Source organism: Anser brachyrhynchus (genome assembly GCF_964034855.1).
Source record: "Anser brachyrhynchus genome assembly, chromosome: 1".
Lineage (NCBI taxonomy): Eukaryota > Metazoa > Chordata > Aves > Anseriformes > Anatidae > Anser > Anser brachyrhynchus.
This window is the reverse complement of record NC_137694.1, coordinates 129,051,611-129,079,552: the sequence shown is the minus strand read 5'-3', so window position 1 is coordinate 129,079,552 and position 27,942 is coordinate 129,051,611. Positions and strand designations below refer to the sequence as shown.

The 27,942-nt window shown below is 40.5% G+C and overlaps 2 protein-coding genes across 2 annotated transcripts; both read right to left on the bottom strand.

Annotated features, from left to right (window-relative positions):
- Positions 1-2,559: 2,559 nt before the first annotated feature.
- Positions 2,560-17,028, bottom strand: LOC308187949 (uncharacterized protein). Its single transcript, XM_080576394.1, has 5 exons — positions 5,605-17,028; positions 5,257-5,348; positions 5,031-5,148; positions 4,840-4,898; positions 2,560-4,338 (listed from the first exon to the last, which is right to left on the bottom strand). Exons 1-5 carry the CDS (start codon positions 5,607-5,609, stop codon positions 4,280-4,282), a joined length of 333 nt encoding a protein of 110 aa, XP_080432520.1. The 5' UTR covers positions 5,610-17,028; the 3' UTR covers positions 2,560-4,279.
- A 142-nt stretch (positions 17,029-17,170) lies between these two features.
- EIF1AX (eukaryotic translation initiation factor 1A X-linked) lies at positions 17,171-27,925 on the bottom strand. Its single transcript, XM_080576384.1, has 7 exons — positions 27,775-27,925; positions 26,668-26,751; positions 24,823-24,926; positions 23,260-23,310; positions 22,235-22,316; positions 22,036-22,127; positions 17,171-19,792 (listed from the first exon to the last, which is right to left on the bottom strand). Exons 1-7 carry the CDS (start codon positions 27,788-27,790, stop codon positions 19,787-19,789), a joined length of 435 nt encoding a protein of 144 aa, XP_080432510.1. The 5' UTR covers positions 27,791-27,925; the 3' UTR covers positions 17,171-19,786.
- Between the last annotated feature and the right edge of the window lie 17 nt (positions 27,926-27,942).

Below are 27,942 nucleotides of genomic sequence, written 5' to 3'. Positions count from 1 at the left end.
CTATGTCATGTTCTTTCTATTAAAATCAATAACGTGTTGGGTTTCTTTTGTGGAACACATTTTTGCCTCTTAGCACAAGTTTTCAGCAGGTGCTGTTAACAGGTTTGTCCAGATATTCATACATGAGCTACAATAAGTATAGATCAATGTAGGGCTCGGAAAATCTCAGAGGTAAATCTGCAGAGAGGTAATGGAAAAGTCTTAAAGTCTGCTCAGGATGTAGGCAGGAAGAAGCTGGCAGAACTGCTAATTTTGCCACATTAACAGACATTAAAGTAAAAATCGTCAAAAGCATAAACTAATTTTGAAAAGCTTGGCTTGGCTTTTCAGTGTTGTTTTTTGTATCTTCTGGTTGTATCTATGCAACAAAAGCCATCTATTCCTGGGAGTGCTGCTAAGGGGACACAGAATCACCAGCCCTGAGCAAAACAGCCAAATCTATTACACAACGCGTCTCCTGAGCTCCTGCTCTGTTCTGCCATTTTGAATCAAGTGGCCTAGCATCACTCAAACACTGCATGTCAGACACGTAAAATCCAGTTCTCCAAAGCAGTTTTTGCCTGCTCTAGCTTCAGAATTATCCTTTCCTTCCTAATACTCCTGGAAGTCCAATGCCTCATTTGTAATGCTTTGTGCTTTATAACTTCTGAATAAAATTGAGTGCTTGCAACAAAGTGTTATTGCAGACAATATAAATTCACTTGAAGACAATCACTCCTCTTCATTGGATAAGTTAGTGTCCTCCGAGAGACAAAACATGACTGGGAAGCTAAAAAGAGTGTTGTAACACTTACATCAAAAACTGAAGAAAGGTGGCAGGTATAGCTAATTATAGTTATCCCTGATTGTTGAATGATTAATTAACTTAGATGCAGTATGATAATAGAGAATTTTTTTTCCCAGTTGCTTGAAATCTTTCCATAAAATGTGCTGATTGTGTCAGTCTTGAAGCTACATATCAACAGGAAAATTGTTCTGTTTCAGAAATGGTTTTGAAATCAAAAGTCATAGTGGTATTTCTAAAGGACTTCTATCTTTTAGTTGTGAATATTAAAAACAACAACAACAACAAAAAAAAACCTGTTGTATGAGCCCTGGTGAAATGGCTTCTAATTATGTTTGTCTCCAACTGCCTGAGAAGCCAAGGGCAGAATATCTGCAGGAATTAAACTATCTTTTAAGTTCCCTTGGTTGAAGAGCAGGACCAGAGTGCAACTCAGTCTGGTGAAGGTTGAACTGCATCTGCTTGCTTTCTTTTTAAATACTTACATAGCTAGGAAGTGCCATTCAATGAATAATATCAGCCTAATGTTAAAATAATTTTTAGGATGAATCATAATGGATTGCTTTTATATTTGGCATTTGGCAAGCAAAAAGTATACTAGTTCTTCTCCACATGAAAATACATATCTGAAAAAGACTACATTATGCTAATCACAGATCTTCTACCCTAATATCCTACGCCATATGTGATTCTTCTTCATACTCCCAGAATGCCTCATCCTAGGGGCAAGTTCCCACTGGCCTCACACATTTTTGGTACCTTTTGAAATTCAGCTGAAGCTATTTGACTTGGATCAGGCTGACACTATTGGTGTTGTCTTCACAAAAATAAGTGAAAGCACAGCGAAAGAGACAACTTCTCTCATCACCTTGTCCTGCGTTATTTACTGACGGCACAGGCATTTTAAGTCATGTACAAACACAGAACTGCCTACACACCCTGCTTTCCTGAGCTCAGCAGTGGGAGGAACAGTGGTGGAATGCAGCACAAACCTATTTCACACCTAATTTAAACTGAATATTTTTTTCATCAATGTTTCATTAAAAGAGTGATACATGCTATTCCTCCAGTTCTCCCATAAATGAGCCCATCCTTATTTACCACCAAACACATGTTCTTCTCCTCCAGATTCAAAACCTTGTGAGACATGAATTACAAGAGCTCTGTTATTTATTGTTTTGCATATTAGTGGCCAGGTATCACTGGGGGGAGGAAAAGGGGTGAACAGGTGAGATTTTGATGAATTTTGGATTACTTTTGATTGTGGGATTAAACTAAAGGTTATTAACTGCACTATTAGGCAAGGAAAAGGCAAAAGCTCTGTTTGCTTTTCACGCTTTAACAGGATGTGACACAGTCATAGCATTTGCTGGGAGAGGCAAGAGTAGATAAGCCTTGCCGAGGAAGGAAAGAATGTCTGCCCTGCAGCCATAGAAACGCTTTTTATTTTTTACATTTCTCTTCACCACCTGCTGAAGTGATTGATATTTGCCTGCAGTTATTTGTAGTATTTTTGTTTAACTGAACCAGTGTACTTTGCCAGGAACAGGAGCACTCTGTCCCCAGCTGTACATCTATTCATTTAGAGGAAGATTGTGCATGGACAGGAACAGATCTTCTCCAGTTTGATATGTTCTCAAGGTTATGGAATACCAAATCCTAAGATACTTCAGCTCTGATTGAATGCCCAAAATAGCATTAAACTAATTAAGTTTTGTTATCATTGAATAATAATTATACCGCATTGAATGGTAGTCAGTAGAGAATTCATTTTTGTTTGACTTTTTTGATTAAACTAGCATCCTGTCTATGAGAAAGTAAATCATCTTGAAAGGAAGTCATGGCTACAGTGGGGATGCAAACCTCTCAAACATAGACCAGGTATGTCCGTGACATAAATTCACAAGCTGTACAGCATGTGCAGGGAGAGCTCTGCCTTGCACCCACAGTGAGACCATCTGCAGGCTCCAGGGGAACTTCTCTGCATACTGCATGTAAGTCTAGTGTCTCGTCCTTTCTGAGCACTCTCAATAAGATATAGATATAATAAAAAGAGGAGAGAAGTCAGCATGGTTTAGGTACACTTTCAAAACTATGGAATTTTTACCATATGAATCTGTGACAGAGCCAGATGCATTGAAAGATCAGTGACTTGCAGATACACTTCAAACATGCGCAGTGTAGGGAAACAGAATTTGAATTCTGAGTGCTTTTGCTGAACGAGAGGAAAAGAACATTGCAAACGATGAGGATTTCATTTACTTTCATGATCAATTCTCATTCTTCCTTAACTTCCACAGACCAGGATGTTTATTCATCCACGTGACTTGGTGCACTCAAACATAAAGACCACGACACTGGTCACGGTGCTTCTGCGGTTGCTTCAAAGCACAATAAATCAGGATATGCCTATAGATACAGTCTAAAAGTCTCCTGGTGATTAAAATGAGATCAGTACTTTTGAAGCAAGCAGTGTTTGAAAAAAGGTAGCTGAGCCTCAAATCAATGAGTATAAAATATTATATTGAACATTTTAACACAAAAGGGGGAGGTTTCTATTGACAAAACTTGTTCATCAGGAATGAAATAGATCCTCAGGCTGAGCTCCACTAACTTCAGCCCAGTTACAACAAATTACACAATCCACCTCTGAACAGAAAAATCTGATACTTTGTTTTATAATGTATAAACAATCAACAAAGAAATCTGAAATATATATTCTAGAAGAAGTAAAATAATTTTACATGCTTCACAGAAATGTACTTAGGTAGTCATACATTTCAAAATTTGAGTAAACATCAGATGTTAATCAAACATTAACTTAACTTAATTCCACAGGTGAAAGATCACTCTCATATACAATTAAGCATCAGTTTTCTTCCTCGCTGAAAAGCAGCAATTCATGGAACATATCGCTTCCACTAGCTTTGAATTATATAGGAGTTATAACTAAGCAAACATAGTGAATACAGTGTGTAAATGTTTATGAACACAATTTAAGACCTTGCTAGCTAACATAAAAGAGATCAAAAGATAAAAAGATCTGGTAATTTTTACCGAGTTAAAATAGGTATTACAGATTCTCTGTAAATAATGCAAAGAACTATACCAAATCCATAACATTTTTTTGCAGTCACTTAGTGTATTTTCTGAATTGTAGATCTTTGACAATTTATTGTTTTTTTTTTTTTGTCTTGAATTTGTATTGTCATTAAATGAGCCTTTCCCAGCTTTGTTCCCTACTTTTAAATATACCTCTAATCAAATTAGCCTTGATCCCAGTCCAGAACTCAAACTATTTGTTGTATGATCCTCTTCCAGGAATGGCAGACCAACCCAAGACCTTCACATAGGATGATCTGTTGGATCTCCATTGTCCAATTGCATTTTTCCTCTAACTTGTCAAAGTCCAGGTGAATTTCATTTCATTTTTATTGATATTTTTATTAATCACTTCTAAACTGCATTGTAATTAGACATCTTTTTCATGTCTTCCTACTGGCACACAATTGTTTCTGCAATTGGAGCAATTTGTCCACGTTCATTCATGAGTCCTGTTCAGATGCCCAATAAAAGTGGGCAATAGTTAGAAAGACCATCTTCTGTGCAGTTTAAATTATCAAAAGTAGATAAAACTATTGCATTATCTTAAGTAAACCACTATGACTTGACAGACATCATTTTAAATAGGCAGAAATAGAAGAACAAGGAAGAATTTTGGCTAAGGCACGTGTCTTACATCAAGAACTGCATCCCCTTCATGAGAAGTAGCAAGAGAGCAGGCAATGGATACAGGTAACAGCATACTGAAATATACATTTCTGATAATTTGTAAAGGGTATTGGATTGTTTTTTGCATTTTTCTTTAATCAGCAGAAGTTACGTGAAGTAGAAGCTTTTGCCTCTAAAAATCTCATTCCTTTTAATTATTCTTACACTACAGGGACTGGTCTTTGTAGTAAGCCTCTCTGAAAACTACTGTCACTGAGGAAAGATAAAGGAGTATGTGTGCAGAAGAAGGAGTGAATCTGCACAGCACAGTCATAATTTCTTACCTCTGAAGACTCTCAGTGAATTCCAACTACAGGCATATTTAAAAAGTATTCTCCAGAAGCTGAAAATATAATGAACTCAGAGCAGTTTACAGCTTTCTCGCCCTCATGTGAAACTTGAAACTATATATCCATAATTCCAGTCAAAACTGGAAAGTGCATTACTTCTGTTTAATGCTTTAAAAGCTCCTTACCCGTTGTAGCTGCAAAGGAGAAGGCTCTCAGTTGAAGGTGATGTGTCTGAGAAGACGTGCTGGAGGTTGGGGTTGAAAGGAAGGGGTGGGAGGTGAGCAGCAGAGTCGGGGCCCTGGGCTTTGGAGAAGCAAACAGGGCCTTGTTCAGGCATTGCCAGGCAGGATCCCCCGTGGAGCTGCTGTGAAGGGGAAAGATGCCCAAGGGAGTTTTTAGGAAGAGACTTACTGAGAGCCTGGTAACGAACCATCTTGTAATGCAGGAAGCCTGGGCATTTCAGGAGAAGGTCTGCATGGCTGCAAGGGGAATTTCTTGGTGAACTAGCACACAAGAGGGAGTGGAGAAGAGTAAAAACGAAAAACGGGCAGCAAACAGGAGTATAAAAGTAGTGTTAGGTACTTTGTGTCAAAATCAGGAAGGACAAAGCCCAGCTGAAGCTGGGACTGCCCAGGGGCACTGATGAGGACGAGACAGGATCTGTAGGCATGCTAGTTGGAAAAGCAACTTCAAGGAAAACAGGGCTCTACTGATGGAGGCTCCTAGTGACAACAGACAACAATGAAAAAGATGAATTACTCCATGCTTTTTTTCCTGCTGCCTTTTCTGCTGCCTTCAGAGGCCTACTGCCTATTAGCCTACTCCCATACTGCCTGTATGAGCACAGCTGGGAAGGGAAAGGGGCAACCAGCAATGGAGGACCAAGTTAGAGGCTAATTAGAGAAACTGAGTCTATTAACACCCATTGGGTTTCCCCCACAAGCTACTGGAAGGTCTTCCTGGTCTCGCGGGCATGTCTGTGAGGCCATTATCAATCTTTAAAAAAGGCCAGAAGGATGGCTCAGGGAACTCTGCAGCAGTCAACTTCACCTCAATCAATATAAAGGTCATGGAGCACAATCAGTCATAGTCAGCCCAGTGCAGCAAATCATGTATGACCTGCTTGGTATGATAGAATGACTGGCTCTGTGGGCAAGGGCAGAGCTGAGGGTGTAATATACCTTGATTAGAGTATGGCTGTCGACACAACCTCCTCCAGCCTTCCCCTCTGGAAACTGAAGAAGGATGGACTGGACATAGACTGTTAGAGGGACTGAAAGCTGGCCGGACCATCAGGCTGTAAGGGGAGCGGTCAATAACTCAACATTTGGCTGGTGAACAGCAGAACATCCTGGGGTCAGTACTGGCACCCATGTTCAGTGCCTTCATTAACAACATGGCAGCTACACAGAATTAATTCTCAGAAGATCTGCAGATAACACTAAATTCGGGGAAGTGGCTGACCGTTCAACCCAGAAGGACCCTGAGAAACTTAAGCATTGGTCAGAGACCTCATGATCTCTATGAAGTTCCACACATGGGACAGCTGGATTGACCCTTGAATGGGTACAGGCTGGGAAGTACCTGGCTGGGTTATGGTGGTCCTGAGGGGGACGGTGCACCCTGGGTTGAATGTGAATGTACAGCATGCTCTTGTAAAAGAAGCTGCATATTGGGTTACGTTAGAAGTGTGGCCAACACATCCAGAGAACTTTGCTGATAATCTCTACTTGGTACTGGTGAGGCCACACCTGTAATACTAATACTGTGTTCAGGTTTGGATACCTCTGGTCAAGAGGGACATGGAGAAATTGGAGAGAGTTCAGTGGAGGACTCGTAAGAAAGCTATAGAGGACAGGCTGAAGGAGCCAGACTTAGTTTGCTAAAAGGGAAGCTAAGAAGTGATATAACACCAGTCTAAAACTGTTTGAAGGATTATTATAGAAGTAACAGAGCCAAATTCTTCTTTCAGCTAGCTAGTCTAAGAAAGCAATTGCCACAATTTACAGCTCAGGGGGTTCAGGCTGGATATCAGAAAACAAAATCAACATGAGAGTAGCTGGGCACTGGAACAGAGAGGTGGAGGAACCTCTGTCACTGAGCCTTTTCAAGATTTAGACAAAGCCATGAGGAACATAATCTAGTGTTGAGCTAGTCCAAATCAAAGATATCCTCCAGAGGTGCCTTCCAACCAACACTTTTATGATCTTGCAGCAGGCCTTCGGTCTTCACAATGTCTTATTATTAAAACCCTATTATTAAAATAATCTGTTTATTAACTTGTTTGGTTTCATGAGTGCTGGTAGAAGATTGTCACCTAGCCTGTTTGCAGAGAGATGATTTTACAGAAGGGAAACACCTTGGTGAGTTATGTAACTGAGACAACACCTCTCATCAACCCACTTTATGGAAATGGTAGAAGTGTTGTAAGAAACTTCAGCTAAGGAACAGCATTAAATCCACATCCCTCACTCCCTTGCCATGGCACCCATTCATCTTTCTGGCTTAGTCCCATACTTCATTAAAATGTGAATCTAGACTCAGTCATTCCTTCTACCATGTCTGAAACGTAACCTAAATTACTAATTAGTCTGGCCTTCTGTTTTCAAAGCATTATCCCCCTTCTTTGCTGTGTGGGAAATGCTTTGGTATAAATACACACATTTTGCTGTGAACTATATTGATTCTATAACATTTCAGCCCCGTAATTTCCCACGCTGCAATACAGAAAACAAGTCTCTCAATTGCAATACATTTTCTTGCTCTGTAAGGAACTATTGAAGATTATCATTTGCCTGTAAATCCATGGACTGTCATAATCTTTATCACTTAGGAACGAGGTGCATAGGAACGACAATCCCTCCTGAACAAAATATAATTTTTCCATATTTTTCAATACAGCTTGACATGATGGAGCAGATGAAATCGTAACAGTGCGTTTGATGCTTAAATCTCAACAAAATAATATTTAAAAAAAATAAAAATGATTCTATTCTCATCAAACTGGAGTTATAGATCATCCTCTGAAGCAGAGGAAATTGAAGCAACTAGACCTATGAGAGAATCCTGGTCCTACCACTATGACCCTCTACGTGGCCACAGACTTCTGTTCTAGCAATGTCGGATGGTGCAGAAGAGAAGGCTGGACCTGTATACTTTAGATCCACAAAGTGGACTTAATACTTGCAAGAAGCAGGTTGCCATGCTAATGAGAGTCCACATGATTTCTATAATCTTAGGCAAGTGACAATAAGGTCATTTACACTCAACAGGATTTTCATGTGTCACCTTTTTAGGTGCCACAGGTAGAACTTGTTTTACCATATTCAGGAGAACACTGTAATTTGCTAGTCTCCTGACTAGAGGTGTGGGGTGGTTGGTTTTTTCTTACCAAAAAAAAAAATATCTCCAGAGACAGTAATATATATCCATATATCCTGCACATATGAATTCTTCCTTTTGTTTTGGATTTGACTTTAGATCCAGTATTCTAGGTTTCAATGGAGAAATGGTAGGGCATAACGGGTCCCTAGGAGAGGAGCTAGGAGAAACTAGAACCAGAAGACACTTGATGAGATGCACCTTATACACTCCCAAGTTCTGAGGCACCTGGCTGATGCCATTGTGAGGCCACTCTCGTTAATCTCTGAAGGATGACATCGACCAGAGCATGTTCCTGAGGACTGGGAAAAAGCAAATGTCATTCCTATTGCCAAGAAAGGCAAAAAGGAAGATTCAACAAACTACAGGAAAGGTAGCCTCACCTCAGTCCCTGGGAAGGTGATGTTGCAAATCCTCCTAGAAATGATTTCCAAACATAATAAGAATGAGAAGGTGTTTGGGAGTAGTCAGAACTGGTGTACAAAGTGGAGATCCTGTCTCCCCTATGACAAGGTGATATGAGCAGCTTGGTGGAGGAAAGGAGAGCAGTAGGTGTGGTTTATGTTGACTTGAACAAGACTTTCAGTGCTGTCTCTCATAACATCCTCAGACAAGATGATGAAATATAGACTAGATAAATGGACAGTAGTGTGGACTGCAAACCCACTGAGCTGCCAGGCTCAAAGGGTTGTGATCAGTGACACGAGGTCCAGCTGGAGGCCAGTCACTAGCGGTGTACAGAAGTCAGTATCGCTCAACATCTTCACCAATGACCTGGATGATGTGACAGTGTACTCTGAGCAAGTTTACAAGATGACAAAACAGGGAGGAGTAGTTGACACCTCGGATGAGTGTGCTGCCATTAAAGGGGACCTTGACAAGCTGGAGAAATGGGTCAACAGAATCCTCATGAAGGTCAGCAAGGGGAAACGCCAAGTGCTGCATCTGGGGAGTAATAAGCCAGTGCACCAGTACAGGTGTTGGGGCTTGACCTGGCAGGCAGCTAAGCACCACATGATCTTACAGAATGAACACTTGAACTGATTATATACTTAAGAACAATGCTCTCTATAAACACAAACTTAAAACTAATTCCAAACAAACCTCAAACAAGTGTAAGCGTACCTGTGAAGGCCATTCCTGTAGGAGAACTCTATCCTACCCTCTGTACTGGCTTTTACTTTTCTCAGCTGGGATTCAGTAGATATAAAACTGATCACTGAATCTTACCCCTAAGTTAACAAACTGAAATCACTGAAATAATAGATAAAAGCCTTTCCACATCCATGCTATGCAGCCAATCCCTTTTGGCAAGCATGTAGTTCGGAAAGAAAACAAAACAGAACAAAAAACAAACAAACAAACAAAATACTTTAATAGATTGAGCTGAACTTTGACAACTTAGAGTTGAAAAAATCTTAGGAGAATAGCCTCAAGACAAAATAACTTGAATTTAACATAAGTCCCAATCTAAGCTGAAGACGTGGGTGCATCTAAGAACTGTCTTCTTGTGGAACTGTTGTACTGTGGAACACGGACTTGTTTCACAAATCCACAGTGACAGTCTGAATCTCATTTATTCTCCCAAGTCCACGGCTATTAACAAAACCAGCTTTAAGAACACACAGTTGAAAGCTTTTTCAAAAATATTTCACAGGTAATCCATAAAACATGAGAATTGTTTTATTTTCCCAAAGGTTTTCAGGTCTGTATATCCACGGATATGACGGTAACCAATACTGCAGTCTGTGGTGCACTTTTCACCAAAGACAGAGGCACATCTGGTTGCACCGAAGATGAAAGCTAGCCTGAAAAAAAGTGAATCTATACACTTATTCTGCAATATCTCCCAATCATATTTTTTCACTTCACACAACTCCTCCACTGAGACAGAGTCCCTCAGTTACCTTCTCTAACAGAGAAGTCAGTCAAGGAGTTCTCTGATTCTCAGAGTCAAGTTCATGTCCCATGTTTCAGAGCCAGCGAGCACTCCAAGGGCTCAACAGTGGACAAGCCTTCCAGGGTAACTTGAGACTCGACCCCTGAACATAAAGGCAATCTGTACAGGAGAATGAGCAAGCTAGAGAACAGTGAATGCTTTAGAAACTTCAGGCACCAGTAATGCTTAGCCAATACAAATGCCGCTGACTAAAGTTATACTCCCTTTGGTAAAACAAAGTATTAGATTGATAATAAGCTTCAAAGAAACATATTCATTTTCAAATGATGTTATTGTTAGCCAGAGTAAATATGGAGCAATGCTGCAGGGAGCACAGCAGAAAGCTAGCTGCCTACTAGATCAGGTAGATGGAAATGAAGGTAGAGTTCAGTGCATCTGAACGTGAGACTGATGAGTCCTGCCAGTACTTCTGGTTTTGTGAGAGCCACAGGTCTTCTGAAGCAAGACAAGAGAAGAAAGTACCATACAGTATGATATTACAATTAAAGGGAGAATAATTACCAGCACACTTTAAAATCATACACCATATGCTTGTTTCAGACTGCAGTAAAGAACGCTGTTACGCTGAAACTGCATCTAAAACACCATGTCTGTTTTTGGGAACACAAACACCAGCTTCATAAAGTGCCCAATATTCAACTCTATACTAATCAATGGAAAAGTGGCCTTCAGCACCATTAAGGGAGTAGTTTCACAGTAGAACTACAGTGGGGGAACTTTAGTTGAAAAGACTCCTGTGCCAACACTAATTCAGCTCAGCTCAAGAAAGAACAAGGTTTCCGTAGCTTCTGACTTCTTATTGTATAATTTAATAATATTGTCTGAAGAAATTGCGTGGATATAATACTTCAGTTAAGTAAACTACATGCATTATTATTACTGTGGAAAGTAATAATAAAAATATAATAATAAAAACCAAGAGGTTCAGAGAATCCCCATGCAGCTCCACCACCACCGCAGGAAGCGATTCTGCTCCACGGCAGCAGGCTGCTAGCAAGTGAGGCAGACACCACTGTACCTTTATGCAGAGAACAAAGATGTGAAGTGTTTTCAGATGGGGCGGGGAGTGCCCATCAAGGGCCTGGAGACAGACTGGATTTAGATCTGAAAGTCTAGCACTTTCCTAGTAGGCAATGAAAATAACTGACCCAAAGTTTTTCTCAGTCCTGAAAGAGGAATCTATTTTTCCCTTTGTAACCTACTCTTTAAATATTCTGCTAGTACATACAGTGTTCTCAGTGATTTACAGCTGTTTGTAAGCAGTAGAACAGATTCCAAGGGAAAATCGCATTTTGACCAAAAAGAACGAATCTTGAACTGCTGTCCTGAAGTGATGCCACTGAAACATGTATTTTTGAGTACTTGAAGCTTATGACCTGAGGTTCAAGTGGAATGCCCAGCCCAGGTTCCTGATACAGCCCCAGAGCACACATGCAACCTGATTACTTGTAGAATCAAAAATCTCTTCTCTTTTTCTGAACAACTCCCTTCCTCACTCCCCATTTTTCTAATTGAGAAGGGAAGGATGTATCATGACAAAGCGAGCTCCAGCTGGGGAATCCCCAAACTGCTAAGTGTTGGCAGTGGGAAGCTATAGAATAAGACAGACTTTATTGCATACCACCTGTTTCCTGCATTCTTCTCTACCCGTTTTTGGTAATCACAAACACAGGATGACAGGGTCCAGACTACCCTTTCAATTTGACACAGATTGGCTAATTTTCCATGTTTATGAAGTGCTTTGTTGATGTTCCAAAGCTGAAACATTCCAAGATACTGCAAGAGATGCAACGCGTTTTACTTGTAGCCCTGTTACTTCAGATTCAAATGGGACTAATGGGGAAGTGCAATAAAATGTGGTGGAGATGGGAGGTGGAACAAGAAACAGAACATTACTCTGTCTGCCACCTCTGGATTTCTGAATGCAGAGGTTGGACTTTAATGGAAACAGCTATGTAGTGGTGTGGGTGGAAAATCCATGCTCAGTACATTCCAAATCTACTTACTGTGCTGGTAATTTCCCTTGGGCACTCCATCTCTTATCGCATATAAGCAACGGACTGCTGCTAGAAGAAAGGTTTTAGTCTAACAGAACAGTAACTGTAGACTTCAGCAAATTGTGTCAAGATAAGATACCTCTAACCGAATTATGGTTAGTGAGTTATGTACACTTTGATGTAGTTGCCATACAAATCAGTTCTGAAAATATTTCTGAATAATATTAAATTGCCTGTGGCTTGACAAAACATTTAGCTACAGTACGCACACCAAGTTATTTTGAAACAGACAATTAGCTACAGCTTACAGTTAACAAACAGTCCCTGATCTTTTGAAATTTCTGGAATAAAACAGATCAGCTAAACACCTTTACTTTGTATGCCTAAGATAAAGTTACACATGAATGCACTCCAGTTGAGGAAAGTATAGTTTTGGGAGAGAGAAAAAATAAAACTTGCTTAGATAGATATTGGAAGGACCATTAAGTGTCATCCACTGTAACCATGTCATTAGGAAAACTGGTAACTGAGTTCCTACCAAGTTCACCCATGGTGTGTTGAGGTAAAAATCAAAAGAATATTTTTAAAGGGAGGACACAGGAAGGTTAATTATTAAGGCATATTAAGCTATTAGGAACAATGCTGTGTTCCCATGATGACAATACTTCTCATGATAAAGATACCTGGAAAAGTCCGTCATGAAATCTCAACGATGAACAGTATGAGACAACCGGTCTGTAAATTGTGGATAGCAAAAATATATGGACCAAAAGAAATGCATGCACAAAAAGGGGATATAAAGAGTCTTATAAGTCTTCTGATCTGAATAAACATTTGTATATCAGGAGAACATGGCTTCTTCAAGTCTGTCCGTTTCCCTCACAAGAGCTGGGCAGAAATAAGGCCCGGGTGAAGATTTTTTCCCTGTTTTAGCATATTTAGACCTAGAGAAAGCCACAACAGGACACCTTTTGAAGAACACAGTAGTCCCAGCTGGGTTAGTGGTAGCACTGAGGGAATGTTGGCAGAGCCTCCTAGTGGGGATGTGGCATACAGGGACAGAAGGCTGCTGCTGCTGCTGACCCAGGACCATATCAAATGGAAGCGTGGTATCGTCAACTTTCATTACCAGCACAGCTGTCCCTGTAGGAAGATTTTGCTATGACACTTAACTAGACCACCAGACATTACGTGGGAAAAATTACAAGTTCAAGAACTTCGAGCCAGAAGAAGCAGGTTTTCACAGGAAGATGAAAACAGATTTACTTAACCTTATTGTGCAAAATGAAGAATGTAAGACTGTAAAATAACATTTATATGTTACAATATGTGTAACTGATTATACAAGTTCAGAAAAAAAGTGAATGAAAATCCTCTTGAAATAAGAGTACAGATCAGTTTGAAGGCTGAAAAACTAAAGATTAAGTCAGAAGACGTCAATCTATAGAAAATGTTTAGAAATAGTCATGCTTTCTTCTCAATCTAAATCAAGATGTTGGATACTTGGCAATCAAGCTGTTTCTTCTAAATGTTTCGCCATGCCCTAAATCAGACTCACATTTTCAGTGTTTCTTTTCTCCTCGATTCTCTAACATTACATAGGTAAAACTGCCTATAACACCTATATATTCTGTTACTGGCTATATTCTTCTCTTTCATAATTGCATATTATTTCCTGTATTATCATATGCTAAATACTACAGTTAATCTTGACTTTCACAAGTTTACAACAGTTTCAGTCAAAATACTGTTTTTCCTCTCACAAATCAAGCCGACATATCAGTAAAGCACAAGATTAAATTAAAACCTAAAGCAACATTTTATGAAGCATGAGATCACTCTTCCTACCTTTGTAGGCAGAAAGTATGCCTAGCAAGATGATGGCATCAGTTCAAACTGGGGAGCGGATGGAAAGAGAAGGAAGCAGTCTGTTGAGGTTTAGAGCTTCAATACTGAGGCTGTTCCTGTTACCCCCCCTCTCTACTTTTCAACAGTTCTCTCATTAGTTGATAGTTGTATACCAATACACCCGTACCAGCATTTATTCCACTTACAGGTGGCATACTAATATTTTTAGTGAGTGTTGGGTAATAGGAAAAGGTTCTTTGCTGAGAGGGTGGTCAAGCACTGGCACAGGTTCCCCAGGGAAGCGGTCATGGCACCCTAACCTGTTCACATATCCAGGGCTGCCCCATCCCAGGTGCAGAATTTGCTTGTTAAATCTCACATAGTTGGTGATTGCTCAGCCCTCCAATTTGTCAAGATCTTTCTGCAAGGCTTCTCTACCTTCAAGGGAGTCACAGCTCCTCCTAATTTAGTGTCATCCACAAACGTACTTAGTATGAAGTCCTGCATCCAGATCATTTATAAAAGCATTGATGCTTTTATATTTATTTTTCTATTTATAAAAGCATTGATGCTTTGACTGCCCCTAAAATGGAGCCCTGGGGAACCCCATTAGTGACTGGCCGCCAGTCTGATGTAACCCCATTTACTATAACCCTGTGAGCCAGACCCATCAGCCAGTTGTTCACTCATCACGTTATGTATTTGTCTAGTTGTATGCTGGGCATCTTGTCCAGAAGGATACCGTGAGAAAAAGCATCAAAAGCTTTGCTGAAATCCAAAAAGATTACATCAGCTGGCTTCCCTTGGCCTAGCACTCTGCAGGCACCACACTTCCCTTCTTTGCAGACTTCATACAGCAACTGTAAAGACTCCTGTCACTAGCTCAAGGGTTGTCACAAAATTGAACCCTCTGGAGGAACAACGTACAACCCAGGCAGGCCCGGGCGCCGCAGGGCAATCCTCTTGTCTCTGCTGATCCTCACTGCACCTACTACAAATGGGGACAGCAGCATCCATCAAGCGTTGCTGCCAGTGACAGGTTTGCATCCTTAGCCCATGCCTATGTGCTTCAATCAGCTTGTTCTTTAGGAAGAAGGTGAACTACTTCAAGGGACTGGAAGAAAAATATCTTGAGTGTTTCCATTCCTGGCAATAATTATTGCACACCCTAGGCAACTCAGAGTCCCCAAACCCTGTGACAGAAAATCCTAAGAAGTTGAAGCAATATGGTCACTGCAATACACCAAATTTTTGTTGTTATTGTTGTTGATGGTTTTTGGGTAGCTCATCTCCTCCCTCTAGAGGCTGAACACGTAAGGGTATTTTGCCAATGATCATCTTCAAGTGGGAATAAAATTAATTAAACAACTATAAAGAAGAGTATGGCTGATAAAGTAGTATAGATGCTAATGACCACAGAAAAGACTCCTAGCAGCCTAACAGCCTAGACACACAATTATCAGGCACTGGACTTGAGCTACCCACTTCTACAATCAGGAGGAGTGAATGTGTAAGAATATCCAGTAAAAGTATTTCAAAAAAAGCATTTGCTGTTAGGCAAGTGATGCAGTAACAGCCCCCTTAACTGTCACCGAGTCTCTTTCAGCTTCTGATTAAACTTTCCTTTCTTGAGCTGACAGCCTGAATACAAATAAAATTGCTCTGCAACTGTCCTTTCTGTCTACACATTTAATAAAATGAAGAAAATCTAATTCATGGGACAGCAAATACAAAGTGCTAGAGGCAAGGCCTACCACAGCAGTCAATAAATTGAAGAAAGTGTGCAAACTACTAGTAGAAACATTGTCTGTGCTGACAGCCTACACATTATATATGTGATTGAAAAGAAAAAAACCTGGTCACTCAACTTGTCTCTATCTTATCTGTAAATGTTGTATATTTTTGTCACACTAAGCATTGAAACTAAAGTCCAAAAAAATACAATTGGTGTTAATTAAAACATCTGGATCCCAAATGCAGCCCAGGAACAAATAAACACTTGAAAGGAGGAACAAATTTTTAGACGCTTCTAGTGGTACCCTGCTGTTAATACCTACTTCCTAGATGGAGTTACATGAAGGTACTCACTATTTTCAGCTAGTCTCTCTATTTGGTTGAGACTGATTATAAAATAAAAAGTTGATCTTCCACACTGAATTTGAATTGCAAGATTCAAGCAACCTGAATTAGTCAATAGGAATGCTAACTCATGCTTGGTGTGACGAGCGTGTGTGTATCCTCCCTGGCATCCTCCCTTCTCTCCCTCCCTTCTCCCACCTTTCCCAAAGGGCATGAACATCTAGAGAAATAAATTAAGATTCATTTTGCTTTGTGTCAGAATGAGAAAGCATTGCCAACAATGACCTTCACAAAAGCAAGAGGCATCAAGTTTAAAGGTACAAACGAAACTGCACTCAGACGACTCCATTATTTCAGACAATGCTTTCCTCTTCCCACAGATCTTCCAAAAGGCCGTGCTTATTTTAATTTTCAAGTCCTAATTTCTAACATTCATGCATGGTGTTCACAGTCAAAAAACTAGGCTCGAGCTACTGAACCAGTAAGAGACTCAGGTCCCATGACATTCATGTTTAGTAATAGCAAATGATTATGGTTTAGGTTGACTGCTCCTGTTATTGAGCAAGCTTCAACAACCCATCTCACCTGAAAACAAGACTTACCTCACGGCCACAGGGAGAAGCAGTGGTTCACAACTTACATACCCCACAAGTCCAATCAGTTTGTCACGAAGAACCTGGTTAGGAACACTGCCAGGTACCACACTGAGCAAGCTGTCACCCTTAGTCATCAGCACGTTTTCATTCATGGCCATAGTATGCAGTACCACGTATAGGCACAGTAGCACATACAGCGCACAGTCATATGTTATATATAACCTATCAGTAGTAACAAGTAAATGGCACACAGCCAAGCAATCATGGGTTACCAGTTCCTCCTCCTCCTTTTGAGGAAAGATTTTTTTTTTTTTAAACCATATGTTTTTAAAATGTGTGTGTCTGGACTATACCTGCAAAGAATTAGGGTGGAAAAGCATTAGGGCTGTCCAAAGCAGCATGCAGCTGCCACCTTTATGAGGCATAGAGACAAAGAAGATAAAATCTGGAACAACGAACAAAAATCGTGTTTCAAAGTTTTAATCACAAAATGATCTCAAAGTGTGAAACATCCTGGAGAACACAAAGTTTACACTTCAGTAGCAGAAAATTCATCTTTGAATCTCTACTTTCAATTTTACACTACAGGTGAAAAGCCAGCATCAGTTCCCAACATTGAAAGTCTTATTAAAAAATTACTTTGAAAATACTGTTACAGATGGAGCACCTTTCATGGTTTTAGTCAGTAATCTTGTAATCCCCCACCTGGCAGCTACTGTTTTACCTCCTTCTTCGCATGGAGACGCCGAAAAGGGAGCTACTTGTGCAAGCTGTTCCCCCCCCAAAAAAAGAGACAATATAAAGCTGCCCAGATTGCTCTGTGAAAGAAGCTCTAGCTGAGAATGAGGGAATGTATTCAACAAAGACAATGCAGCCTAGCATGAAAACGTCAATGAGGTGGCATTGAGTCAGAGCACTAATAAATGGGAAATTTCCTTAAAAGCTCTGAAGAGTTTTGGGTGAACCAGACACAAGCCTGTTACTGACAAAGACTGGAACCAGTTCTGCCAGGAACAGAATTTCATCTTTGCTCCAGAGCTGAAGTATCTATTATACCAGAGAACTCTGGTACATAGAAAGAAGTTCCTTGCAACAGCAGTGTACTCATCTGTATTTCTGCTTAGCAGTGACCGCGCACTTTACATTTTTCCCCTATGTACAATACTGTTTTTGGCAAGATAAATTCCATAGTATTTTTTATCTTCAGTAACATTCACTGTATTTTAATCATTAACCTTTCTGCTAGCACAACTGAACAGAAATCTGCACTTGGACCTCAAGCCCAGTTTTGAAAGCTTTTAACCATTTTCAGAGCTGCTCAATAGTCTGTAAAATAGGCTGAGGACACCAGTAAGCTAGGGAATGGTTTATAAACCTTATCCTGAAACTTCACAATTCTTATGTTGATTCACAATTGAACTCTATAGACAGACAGTAACCTTATATACTTTAACATCAGGGAAGTAAGAATGCTGTGTCAATAGCATCTTTTCCCAATATTTAGCAAATTTTTACAATGAGCATTTAAAACCCATGAAACATTTGGCAAAACTACTCAATACTAAGAAACAGTCATCCCTAGAATAAGATCAGATCCAATAAAGTATAGAGATACTATGAAGAGGGAAAAATGTAAGAGAGAGGACATTATCTTAAAAGCTCTGGAAGTTCAAATCTAGCACAGAACTTCTCCTCAAAAATCATGTAAAGCAATGAGGCCACTCAATATTTAAAGCCATTTTGTTTTTATCTATTGGGGTAGTCACTTTACATCATACCAAAAGGACTGTATAACGAATACAAGTGTCAAGAATCAGATTTTTATGGCACAAAAGGAAGTTTTGCATTAACCTGCTTTCAGAGTTGTTAAATACATAATTGAAGACAAACTAAGGCTACCACAAAATAATATTTGCATGATGATGTTAGTCTTTATTCAGCTTTTTGACTGACTCCTCCAGTCCAAAGGTGGAGAAGAATCTTTCCATTAATTTGTTTCAGTGATTCATCCTGGATGAAAAGATTCTTTTCCTACGTTTGACACAAGTGTAATTTCTCATTTATATCGTTATTCAAAGTTCACATAAACTTTAATGTTGTACCTTACACTGCATGGAGTTTAAGATTAAAATAAAACTCTACTCTTTAACATAACCTTTTCTATAATGTAAAAATATTCTACATGTTTAACATATCAAGAATGTTAAGCATTCACTTTGGGGGAAAAACTGTTTTACGTATTTTTCAGTACAAACCCAACTGCTGATGTTTTGTATTAAGGTATCCCTGTTAAGTTGGGTGCCACCCAGTGTTCATCTTCTGCAACTACAGCTTAACTACTGTACTGAAAGTACAGAAGAGCTATGCATACAAGACAGTTTTTAACAACTGCAAATTTGAGATGCTGCTTACTTTTCATTGTTTCTTCTTTCTACCTCTCCACTGTGGCAAATTTACATCTTCGAAATAATGAGTGTTTTTAATTATCAAAATCAGTATAAAAATAGCAGCATGCTAGTAGACATGAAAAGCAGATTCACGCATTATGAATTTAAATGCAGTTTTCTGCCTTCCTTTTACATTATCAAAATCTTTTCAAAGTTAACATCAAGGCAAGGGGTATAAGGGCAGACACTGCATAGTATGTTTTGATACTAATCTGAACTGGGCATTTAATCAAAATCCATGATAATTACAGGGTAAACAACTTTTATTTCAAAATACAAGATTAACTGCATTGTAGTGATGAAAGCAGAAGAGGGAAAAATGCAGTCTTTTACAGCCCATGTCACTGTATCTCACTTACATCCAGAGGTAAAAGCTCTAATTGGTGAAGAGACAAAATATTTGTGGCAATTCATTTAGCCTTTGTGATAATCCAGCATTATCCATCTCTAAAGAAATATAAATACTTTAAAACAAACATTGAAAATAAATCCTTTTGATGTAACAAACTACACTCTTTACCGAGAATTTTCAGTCTTCTTAAAAGAAAGGGACTTCACCCAAAAAATAATCAAAATATCAATGTAGAACAATCCTTGGAGGAAGAAAGTTGGAATGTAAACCTCTGTTCCAAATTAGATCTGAAAAATAAATTAAAAAAATAATAATTTTCTTCACATGATTTTTAATCAATCAATTCTGTCTTTAAGCTATTTTTATAGTCAAAACAGGAAACTTCCTGAACTCACTACAATAATGTTTTTACCTCAGCTTGTATCCCATTTTCTCAATAAGCAAACATCCACTTTCCACCGATGTTTTGATACTACAGTTATATAAGGGAGCAATTATGCCAACATGCTCACATATAAACAGTACAGATGTAAAAAAAGCTCACAATTCTCAAGAACAAAAGCCAAAACTGAGTTTAAGGGTAAGGTCCCTAAGTACTGACTATCCACACAAGTTTAGTGGCAAAACGAACAGTTTTCTAACCATCCTTATGACATGAGCAGCCCAGGAAAGGCTCCACCAAGTCTTTCACATTAATTCTGACTTTCAAAGCCACAATTCATTCTAAGTGGACTGCAACGATCCTCAGAGATTATTCATATTTTGTTACTTACACTTGCTCTTTTCTTAAAGGATATGTAATATTTCATAGCTCCTTTCTTAAAGAATATTGTAATATTGCATAGCTGAATAAAGTTAAAAACAATGCTAGCTGCTCACATTAATATATTATCCCACACAAAGATCCATCTGTTTGGAAATTTTACTCTTGCAATATTCATACAGCAATTTAGCACTTTAAGTAGCTTCGTTATTAAAAACATGCAGTACTAGAAAGCATTTCTAGCTAAACCTTCAGTAAGCTCAACCACTGACAGATCTAAAGGGCAATTTTTGAAGTCTGAAGAAAATTTATCAAGATTTTGATACTTTGAAAATACGTGATCGAAATTGAGAGCCTCAATGAGGTCAAAATAATACAAGCATTTAAAGAGAATTAGCCATATCACCAACTCAGAGAAACGACTAAAAAGATGAAGAGTTAAAGCATCAGGAGATAATTACAACAGTCTATCCAATTAAGTTAACTCACTGGCTCTATAAGTTACTACTTATCCTCTGAGCCTGCTGACTGTGTATACATTCATCTCTCTACTGCAAAATAAAGTAAATCATCATAGAAAAGATTTCACCGCAGATTCTAATTTCAATTATAATAAATTTTACTACCGTAAGAATGTGCACAGTCAGTTACTACGGGTTAGTGATAAGCAGTAACACAGCTGAATGTGACAATCCGCAAATTCACGATTATGATTAACTTTAGTTCGACTAAGGTGAAACTTTTTATGATTTTATGGAATTCACAGCACGCAAGAGATTTAAGGTCTTTTTTTTTTAAGAAACAAAACAAATCCTTCAACTGTTTCTTTACTTACTATTAGATGGTGAGATTTTTAAAGCTACAGAGAAACTAGGAAGTTGAAACCTACACGGTTATGCAAGTCCTCAAATCATCTATGTAACCTGTGACCTATTCCAGCAATTGGTGTCCAACATAATTTGGGTCAACATTGTCTATGGCTCATCTTGGTTCAAATGAACTGGCCAAATCTGCCCCACATGGCATGGGAACTGACCCACAGGTCTTTGTGCAGGCTCCCTGAGTGGTCTTTCCAGACTACTTTGCAGGAGATGCCAGGAAATCCTACTAGTCCTGCTAAACCTTCCTGTATCATCTACTTTGCTTTCCAACATGAGCCCCTTGTAAGGAGCTTACAGTTCAGAGAGCAGTACTTAGGGAGATGTTCCACTCCTTCAGTATGCAGCTACATCCAAGTATCTAGCTGGTGAATTTTGTAACTGCAATTCCTCCCCCATGCGTACACACACACACACACGATCACTCAGATAGGCACTGCAACATAAATCTGAGTCAGTGGGGTCAATTTACTTTGATTTTGAGCATCTTAAAGGTAATGAGAAGACTACTCTTCATTTAAGTTTTAATAGTATGACACTAAGCATACATGCTTTGCACAGAGGTGAACTAGAAGAGGACTGTAGGACAGAAAAGAGAACGGAACCCTTTTCTGAAGCAGTAACCTCAAACAACTGCGAGGATGGTCTGAGGAGAAGCTTTATTCTGAAAAGAATTCCAGGAGCTGATGAAGTGAAAGAACAGGTCCTCGAAGCAGTGCAAACTGAGAATGTGAATACGCTATCATAAAATTATTTTAAGAATAAAATCCTTGACAAGATAAGCTATTCTGAACATTAATGTATTGTTTTACTTGTTCTAAAAAACACTGAAAAACAGCTTATTGCCAAAGATGACAAATGTGATACAAAATACATGTCTACTACTTACATCATCAATATCTTCATCATCATCTCCAATATCATCGAACTGGATTTCATCATCATCTCCAGGACCAAATGTGTCTGTTTCATTGATTTTAGCTAAAAAAGCATTTAAAGAAGTTAAAGAATGAAATTATACCAAGTCAAGACACACTGCATATTCTTGTCCAATATGAACTTTGAATTTAAACTAAGAAGATTCTTACCATGTTCTGGAAGCTCCCCATATGCTTTCAGACTTCTGGCTTCGTCTGCATTGTACTTTAGAATAACATCAGCCTTGTTATCCTAAATAAAGATTTATTAGACTTTATTAGTCATCTATGAAGAAAAAAAAAAACCTCCCTACTAACTACAGTTAACTAGTAACACCTATATTGTTTATGGAATAGCAATATCTTGTTCCACTATTTTCTTTAATTCTGAGCTTAAAAAAAAAAAGCTCATTTGTAGAATATCTTCATCTCTGCTGGGTGGTATTTAAGTTTGTCCTATTCTAAGTCACTTGAGAAGTTCAGTTCCATGCCTTTAAAATTAATCTTTCTTCAGAAAATACGCATAGTGAGGTGTTTGGTGGTCACTGCGAAAGTTTTAAGCAATTCAATATATGCAGTAAATGACAACACCTTAAATACTTTACAATTTTATAATGTACGTTTCAGAAGCAGAATCTATCTTTGACTAACTGACAACACAATACCAGAATTCATGAAAAAACATCTACCTAATGAAAGTTTGACAACTGTTTTCCATTAACCTTTACGCTAGCTAAAGTTATATTACTCTGTTTCTGGAAGATGAAGTAGAAACTAATCAGCAATTAATTGGTCTTTCAAGGTAAAAAGCCTAAACACCAAGGATCCAAAATTCTGATTACCACAATAAAGAGTTTGGTGCTTGGCTCCATCTTCCTTATATCACAAGACCCAAGCATCAAACAGCTACACCTGGAAAAAAATAAAAGTTCAGGTGTGATGTCATTAAGGCCAGTGAGATGCCAACAAAGTCTCAGGGTGCAATTAAATTTGGAAGAACAAGTTGTACCAGGTATTTGTCATCTAGTCATGACAATCCTGTAATACAAGGAAAATAAAAATCATGATTTAGAATAACTACACACAAATTCAAAAAAAATTAGACGGCACTTTACTCGGGATACCTGCTGCAACTTAACATTAAATAAAGCGGCTTATAAGTTATTTTTCAGTAGCTAATTACACAGAATTTTTACCTGGTAGTCTCGTAAGCCAACCAGTATAATATCTGACGTATTAATCCAAACCTGAAAGAGTAAGCATATGTTGTATTTATTTATATATACACACACACACACATATATATACACTGAAAGACATTAAAATTACACTACAGTTACCGTTTCCACCTTCTAACCAATTAACTGGAAATACCCAATGTCATATTTTAACAGCAAAATCAAGCTTATTAATATCTGTAGATTTATTAGTAATAGCTCCATAATATGCTAAATAAGGTAAATCAAACTTCCTTGAAGGGCTTCTAGCCAGCACGGTGGTTATTAGGTCATAACTTTTGGGAGAACAACAGAAATACTGCACCAAGCCACCCCTCTGAACTGAGCTCCACAACAGCAAAAAAAGAAAGAAAGAAAGAGCTGGCGAAGGGGGTGATGGACGAGCACAGTGATGAACCCAAGGAAATGAATGGAGCTGCTTCTCCTAACTGACTACGCTCACCAGTCAAACCGAAGCCAGAAACCTGCAGAAGAGGACACGCGGATATAAATGCACAAGACAGTTCTAACCCACGCTAGCTTGGTTTTTGTAGAAGGAGCCTATTTCAGCTAAGACTTCCTTTTGACACGAGGAATAGTGAAGTGATGCTTTCCGTTGTGAGAAATTGATTCCGTAGTGCCTAACTTTTATCTGTGAGCGTTCTTCATTACCTTCAACAGTTCAAGTAACAAATGTATTGCTGGCAGCTAGCAGGGCTCACGCTGACACCAAGACACATGCGTTCACTGGTCTCCAAAAACTAACAGGTATGAAATCCACAATGAGCACAGTGACCAGCTATTTTTATTGAGACCCTTCAGTACCATGCACCACAAAGGACAGAAAGTTGTAACGTCTGAAAAGTGTAAGAGACGACACCATCCAAAGATGGCAGAGTTATGACAGCAAATGTAACTTCCCTGAAGGTACAAAGTTTTGCAGATCAGCTCTGCATTTCATCTTTCTAGGAACTGATGAAGTGGACAATGAAGTGATGGCATTTGGGGTGCCTGCAGGAAGCTGTACATTTTTCCTCAATCCCCCTACCAGAACTATTCCCAGGTAAGTCACCAGTGAGATGATGACAATAAATAGTTCCTCCCAAGTTCAAACAATAAACTAAGAAGGATATCAAAACATGATTCTTAATGGTTTTAGGAAATAGCATACAAAAAAAATGGCTTTAGACAACCCTTTTACACCTCCATTTTCCTCTGCTGGATGTCACTCATATAAACAGAAGTTCTCCTGCTAAGCTAAGAACTGATCTAGTCTCAGATACCGCATGCTGATTTTTGAAATGATCATCGTGTTCCCACAACCCCATCCCCAGCTACACACCTCCCACCAGACCAGGTTGCCCAAAGCCCCATCCAGCCTGGCCTTGAACACTTCCAGGGATGGGGCATCCACAGCCTCTCTGGGCAACCCCTCTCCCAGTTAGAAATACTGTCTTTTGTAAAGAGCTATACATAGAATTTTTTACAATTGCTTATCATGCATAATGCCACTGTTTTTCTATTGCAGTGTTTCCGAATTACCTTTTTTCTTAGTTTCCCTCTGATATGACATAACCTCTTCACACCATCGAAACACAATGCCTCCAGTCTTCCATTGCCTAACATCTTGATCACCTGGGCATATTCTGAAAGAGACAGGAAGTTTGAGCAAAGCTACAGTATAAGAACAGCTTCATAAAACAAGTGGTATCTTTTGTCCTTGTAACCAAAATCTGCTGTAACATTTTAGCAAACACAAACTCCTGAGAGGACGATTATTCAGCCACACGGGCTGATGGAATTTCCATATCGTTGTTGACGTTAATGTTTGCAAACACTGGTCCTTCTTGGTTGTATCCACACTTTTGTTTCCGTTACATGCTTACTGAAGATGATTCTTACTGCTACCAAGTCATGCTCAGAGTTTAAGCTAATTACAGCAACACAACTCTTGTCCTGGCAAAATCATGTGTCACTACCAAGGGAAGAGGAAGAAGTGGCACCTTCTGTGTACCCCACCAACACTCTGAATCCCTTCTACAGAAAAAAAGTGTTCTGCTTGCAAGGACAATTTCTGATGATGTCAAGAACTGTCTGAAAGGCACCCCTGTGCTTACCAGGCTTCAGCTGTGGAAGCTTCTCTCCAGCATCCCTCCCATCCTTGCCATCTCTCACATTATTTTTAATCTGCTTCCCTCATTCAGATGCAGAAATCACTACTGAAGTACTTTACTCACAGTATTAAAGTTTGCAACATAACATATCACCACTTAACTGAAAGGAATATAGCTTGTGAGAATGATAACATTATCTGACCACCCACACTTGCCAGGAAAAGGAACTTTCTCAATTAGCCCGAGCCGTATTTCAATATTCTACAAGCTTTCCATACCACAAGCTAGACAGTGCAACAAACCACATCATAATATTAAAAACGGAGTGGATTTCATTAAACAGATTTTGCTTGGAAGTTGAAAAGGACTTTGAGTTTTATAGGCGCATCAAAATCAACTTGTTTTACTTACAACTTTCCCAGAATTTCAGCAAAAGATTAAAAAAATGCATTAAGATGGTGCCGTCTTTACAGCCATTTAAGGTCAGCACTCTGCCAGTATTCCTCACAAGCCTTAGTTTATTTGCTCTTAGTGCTCAGCTGGTCACCAGGGAAGCACTCACGTATATGCAAGCCACTACAGGAGTGTAACACACAGGACAGGGTAAGCCAAAAGGCAGGTGAGATCACTGTCACCAGAAGGCAGAGGACAGGGGAATCCCAGCCATCACCCTCCAGCCAAATACTCCTGTTGCTTGCTTTGCCTGAACACGTCCAAGTCAGGACCTTCTGATAGTTCCCATTTTAATACCTGTTGGGCATCCCGCCCCCAACCTGGCAGGCAATTCATCTAAGCCAAGCGGGGACAGTGGAAGAACGCTGAGGTTACTTTTCAGCCAGTGACTTCAGAGATCTCAGCGAAAGACCCAGGAAACGCTGCAGTTGGTATAAAACAGGAAGCAGGACCACGCATCCAAAAGACAACCAGCAAATGCTGGAAAGAGCAGCTAAGCTAGCTGCTTACAGCCCCTCACAGAGAACAACTCAAGGGATCCCCAGAGAACGCTTACATACATACAGTATTGCACATCAAATAACGTCAGGGAGGGGCAAGCTTCATTCTTAAGTGGTGAAGCTATTTAACATTTCCCTTTTCCTAATGTCACCCTTCTACCCTCAATCTGTAATTTAAAATTCAAATACAACCCCCATAAGAATCCCTCTTTCTCTTCCAGAATAACTTTGTATTTCTCAGACATCCAGACGTTTTGTGTGTGTCACTTATATATCTGACTGAAAACAATGGCACCGGCAAACTGTAGTTGAGAACTCACCTTGCCCGTCTTCCTTGAACACCAGTTCTCTTTTTTCTGATTCGTTCTCATTCTTACCTCGTCGTCTATTTTTACCTCCTTTACCTACATTTTAAAAGTGGAGAAAAGAGTATGTGTTATTACCTGTAAAGGGCCTGGAACACAAGTCCTATGGGGAGCGGCTGAGGGAACTGGGGTTGTTTAGTCTGAAGAAGAGGAGGCTCAGGGGAGACCTTATTGCTATCTACAGCTACCTGAAAGGAAGGTGTGGGGAGCTGGGGGTCGGCCTCTCCTCACAGGTAACTAGTGACAGGACTAGAGGGAACGGCCTCAAGTTGCACCAGGGGAGGTTCAGGTTGGAAATGAGGAGACATTTCTTCTCAGAAAGCGCGGTCAGGTGTTGGGACGGGTTGCCCAGGGAGGTGGTGGAGTCACCGTCCCTGGGGGTGTTCAAGGAGAGGTTGGACGTGGTGCTTAGGGATGTGGTTCAGTGGACAACAGGGGTGGTAGGGGAATGGTTGGAGCAGGTGATTTTGGATGAGTTTTGCAACCCTAATGATTCTGTGAAAACAATAAGCGAAGTAATCAGACTTCTGGGGATTTTTGTGCCTGTTTTCCACACGACACGTCTGACTGCCCCGTCCAGATCCGGCCGTTGTGCTCGTTTCCCCGTTTCCACCTCCCACCTTTACCCGAGCAGCGCCACGCTCCCAGCAGCGCACAGCCCCACGCCTTCAACCCCCCCGCGCCGCCCGGGGCCGCCCGCCGCCTTCACGGGGCTTTTTAGCACCCCCACCCCCAGACCCTCCCGACCCCACCGCGGCCGCCCTGCAACCCCGCTCCGCCCCCACCCGGCGGGCCGCGGCCGGGCGCGGTGCAGCAGGCCCACACGTGGCAGCGGCCGGGCGGCCCCGCTCCCCCCGGGAGGCGGCGGAGGGGCTCGGCTCGGGGCAGGGCAGCCCCGGGCGGGCCGCGGGGCCCCCCCCTCTCCCCTCCTCCCTCCCGCGCCGGCGGGGCCGGCCCCGGGGGGGAGGCCGCGGCTGGGCCCCGAGGCCGGGGGAAGGCGGCCGGCCGGGCCGCGGGGAGGGAGGGGAGGGGAGGGGGCGGCGGGGCCGGGGGGGGCCTCACCTTTGTTCTTGGGCATGGCGCCGGGCGCGGGGCGGCGGAGGGCGGCGGCTGGGCCTGCGGGCGGCTCCGCGAGCGGCGGCTGCGCGCGGGGTGGGCGGCGGGGACGGAAGGCGCGGGGCTGCTGCGGCCCGGCCCCAACGCGCCCCCTGGCGGCACGGAGGAGCCGGA

Bases quoted from the DNA above. Each gene is read 5' to 3' on its own strand.
- LOC308187949 (XM_080576394.1), bottom strand. The intron at 5,149-5,256 runs GTAAGTCTCTTC...GCTTCTCCAAAG, and splicing joins GGTTCGTTACCAGGCTCTCA to CCCAGGGCCCCGACTCTGCT. The intron at 4,339-4,839 runs GTAAGAAATTAT...GCATCTGAACAG, and splicing joins TTCACTGAGAGTCTTCAGAG to GACTCATGAATGAACGTGGA.
- EIF1AX (XM_080576384.1), bottom strand. The intron at 23,311-24,822 runs GTAATTCGGAAA...TTACTCTTTCAG, and splicing joins GAGGGAAACTAAGAAAAAAG to GTTTGGATTAATACGTCAGA. The intron at 22,128-22,234 runs GTAAGAATCTTC...ATGCTTTTTTAG, and splicing joins TGGGGAGCTTCCAGAACATG to CTAAAATCAATGAAACAGAC.